This window comes from Rhagoletis pomonella, unplaced genomic scaffold (assembly GCF_013731165.1).
Source record: "Rhagoletis pomonella isolate Grant_MI unplaced genomic scaffold, Rhpom_1.0 Rhpom_scaffold_20691, whole genome shotgun sequence".
In the NCBI taxonomy this organism is placed as follows: domain Eukaryota; kingdom Metazoa; phylum Arthropoda; class Insecta; order Diptera; family Tephritidae; genus Rhagoletis; species Rhagoletis pomonella.
This window is the reverse complement of record NW_023479209.1, coordinates 1-2,429: the sequence shown is the minus strand read 5'-3', so window position 1 is coordinate 2,429 and position 2,429 is coordinate 1. Positions and strand designations below refer to the sequence as shown.

The 2,429-nt window shown below is 50.7% G+C and overlaps 1 protein-coding gene across 1 annotated transcript; it reads right to left on the bottom strand.

The window, feature by feature from the left end:
• Positions 1 to 3: 3 nt before the first annotated feature.
• On the bottom strand, positions 4 to 2,382 carry LOC118732466 (mucin-5AC-like; the record flags this gene model as incomplete). The annotated part of the gene is made up of 1 exon (XM_036461598.1): positions 4 to 2,382. A coding segment is annotated over one exon (2,379 nt), but the record flags the coding sequence as incomplete, so codon positions are not given.
• Between the last annotated feature and the right edge of the window lie 47 nt (positions 2,383 to 2,429).

Genomic DNA, 2,429 nt, shown 5'->3' with positions numbered 1-2,429 from the left:
TTTCAACCGAAGGAACTTCGGTGGCCGGACCAGGTGTAGTTGTGATTTTGGTCTCACCCGAGGGTGTTGTTGCGGCTCCTGGTGGTGTTGCAGTTCCTTCAGTGGTAACACCGACACCAGGAATCGTAGTGTATCCTACTGTGGTTTCAGCCGAAGGAACTCCGGTGCGCGGACCAGGTGTAGTTGTGATTATGGCCTCACCCGAAGTTGTTGTCGCAGCTACTGGTGGTGTTGTGGCGCTTTCAGTGGTAGTTCTTACACCAGGAATCGTAGTGTATCCTACTGTTGTTTCAGCCGAACGAAACTCGGGGGCCGGAGTAGGTGTAGTTGTGATTCGGGTCTCTCCTGAAGGAGTTGTCGCAGTTCCTGGTGAAGTTGTGGCGCCTTCTGTGGTCATTCTGATACTTGTAATCGTAGTGTAGCCTACCGTTGTTTCAACCAAAGGAACTTCGGTGACCGGACGAGGTGTATTTGTGGTTCTGGCCTCACTCGAAGGTGTTGTCGCAGCTCCTGGTGGTGTCGTAGCGCCTTCAGTGGTACTTCTGACATCAGGAATCGTAGTGTATCCTACTGTTTTTTCAACCGAAGGGACATCGATGGCCGGACCAGGTATAGTTGTAGTTGTGGCCTCACCCGAAGGTGTTTTCGCAGCTACTGGTGGTGTTTTGGCACCTTCAGTGATAGTTCTGACACCAGGAATCGTTGTGTATTCCACTATTGTTTCAGCCGAAGGAACTCCGGTGGCCGTACCAGGTGTAGTTGTCATTCTGGTCTCACCTGAAGGTGTTGTCGCAGCTACTGGTGATGTTGTAGTGCCTTCAGTGGTCGTTATGGCACCAGGAAGTGTAATGTATCCTACTGTTGTTTCAGACGAAGGAACTCCGGTGGCTGTACCAGATATACTTGTGATTATGGCTTCACCCGAAAGTGTTGTGGCAGCTACTGATGGTGTTGTAGCGCCTTCAGTGGTAGTTCTGACACCAGGAATCGTAGTGTGTCCTACTGTTGTTTCAGCCGAAGGAACTCCGATGGCCGGACCAGGTGTAGTTGTGATTCTGGTCTCACCTGAAGGTGTTGTCGCAGATACTGGTGGTGTTGTAGCGCCCTCAGTGGTCATTCTGACACCAGGAATCGTAATGTATCCTACTGTTGTTTCAACTGAAGGAGCTTCGGTGGTCGGATCAGGTGTAGTTGTGATTCTGGCCTCAACTGAAGGTGTTGTTGCGGCTCCTGATGGTGTTGTAGCTTCTTTAGTGGTGATTCTGACACCAGGAATCATAGTGTATCCTACCGTTGTTTCCACTGGAGGAGCTTCGGTGGTCGGACCAGGTGTAGTTGTGATTCTGGCCTCAAATGAAGGTGGTGTTGCGGCTCCTGATGGTGTTGTAGCTCCTTCATTGGTGATTCTGACATCAGAAATCGTAGGCGGTCCTACTGTTGTTTCAACCGGAAAAACTTCGGTGGCCGGACCAGGTGGAGTTGTGAATTTGGCTTCACCTGCAGGTGTTGTCGCAGCTCCTGGTGGTGTTGTGACGCCTTCAGTGGTCATTCTGATACTTGGAATCGTAGTATATCCTACTGTTGTTTCAACCGGAGGAACTTCGGTGGCCTGACTAGGCTTAGTTGTGATTTTGGCTTCACCTGAAGGTGTTGTTGCGGCTCCTGGTTTGGGTGTGGCTTCTTCTGTTATGCTCATGACACCTGGAATCCTAGTGTAGCCTACTGTTGTTTCAACCGAAGGAACTTCGTTGGCTGCACCAGGTGTAGTTGTGGTTCTGGCCCCACCAAAAGGAGTTGTTGCAGCTCCTGATGGTGTTGTGGGGCCTTGAGTGGTCGTTTTGAGACCAAGAATCGTAGTGTATGCCACTGTGGTTTCAACCGAATGAACATCTGTGGCAGGACCAGGTGTAGTTGTGATTCTCTCTTCACCTGAAGGTGTTGTTGCGGCTCCTGGTGGCGTTGTTGCTCCTGCAGTGGTCAATCTGACACTTGAGATCGTAGTGTATCGTACCGTTGTTTCAACCGAAGGAACTTCGGTGGTCGGAGCCTGTGTAGTTTTTAATTGGGCATCACCTGAAGGTGTTGATGCAACTGCTGGCGGTGTTGTAGCTCCTTCAATGGTGATTCTGATACCAGGAATCGTGGTGTAGCCTACTGTAGTCTCAACCGACGGAGCTTGTGCGGCCGGACCAGGCGTAGCTGTGATTCTGGCTTCAGATGAAAGTGTTGTTGCGGCTCCTGTTGGTGTTATGGCTCCTTCAGTGGTGATTCTGAGACCATGGATCCGAGTGTATCCTACTGTTGTTTCAACCGAAGGAATATCGGTGGCCGGTCCAGGTGTAGTTGTGAATAGGGCATCACCTGAAGGTGTTGTTGCAACTGCTGGTGGTGTTGTGGCGCCTTCAGTAGTAATTCTGACACCAGGAATC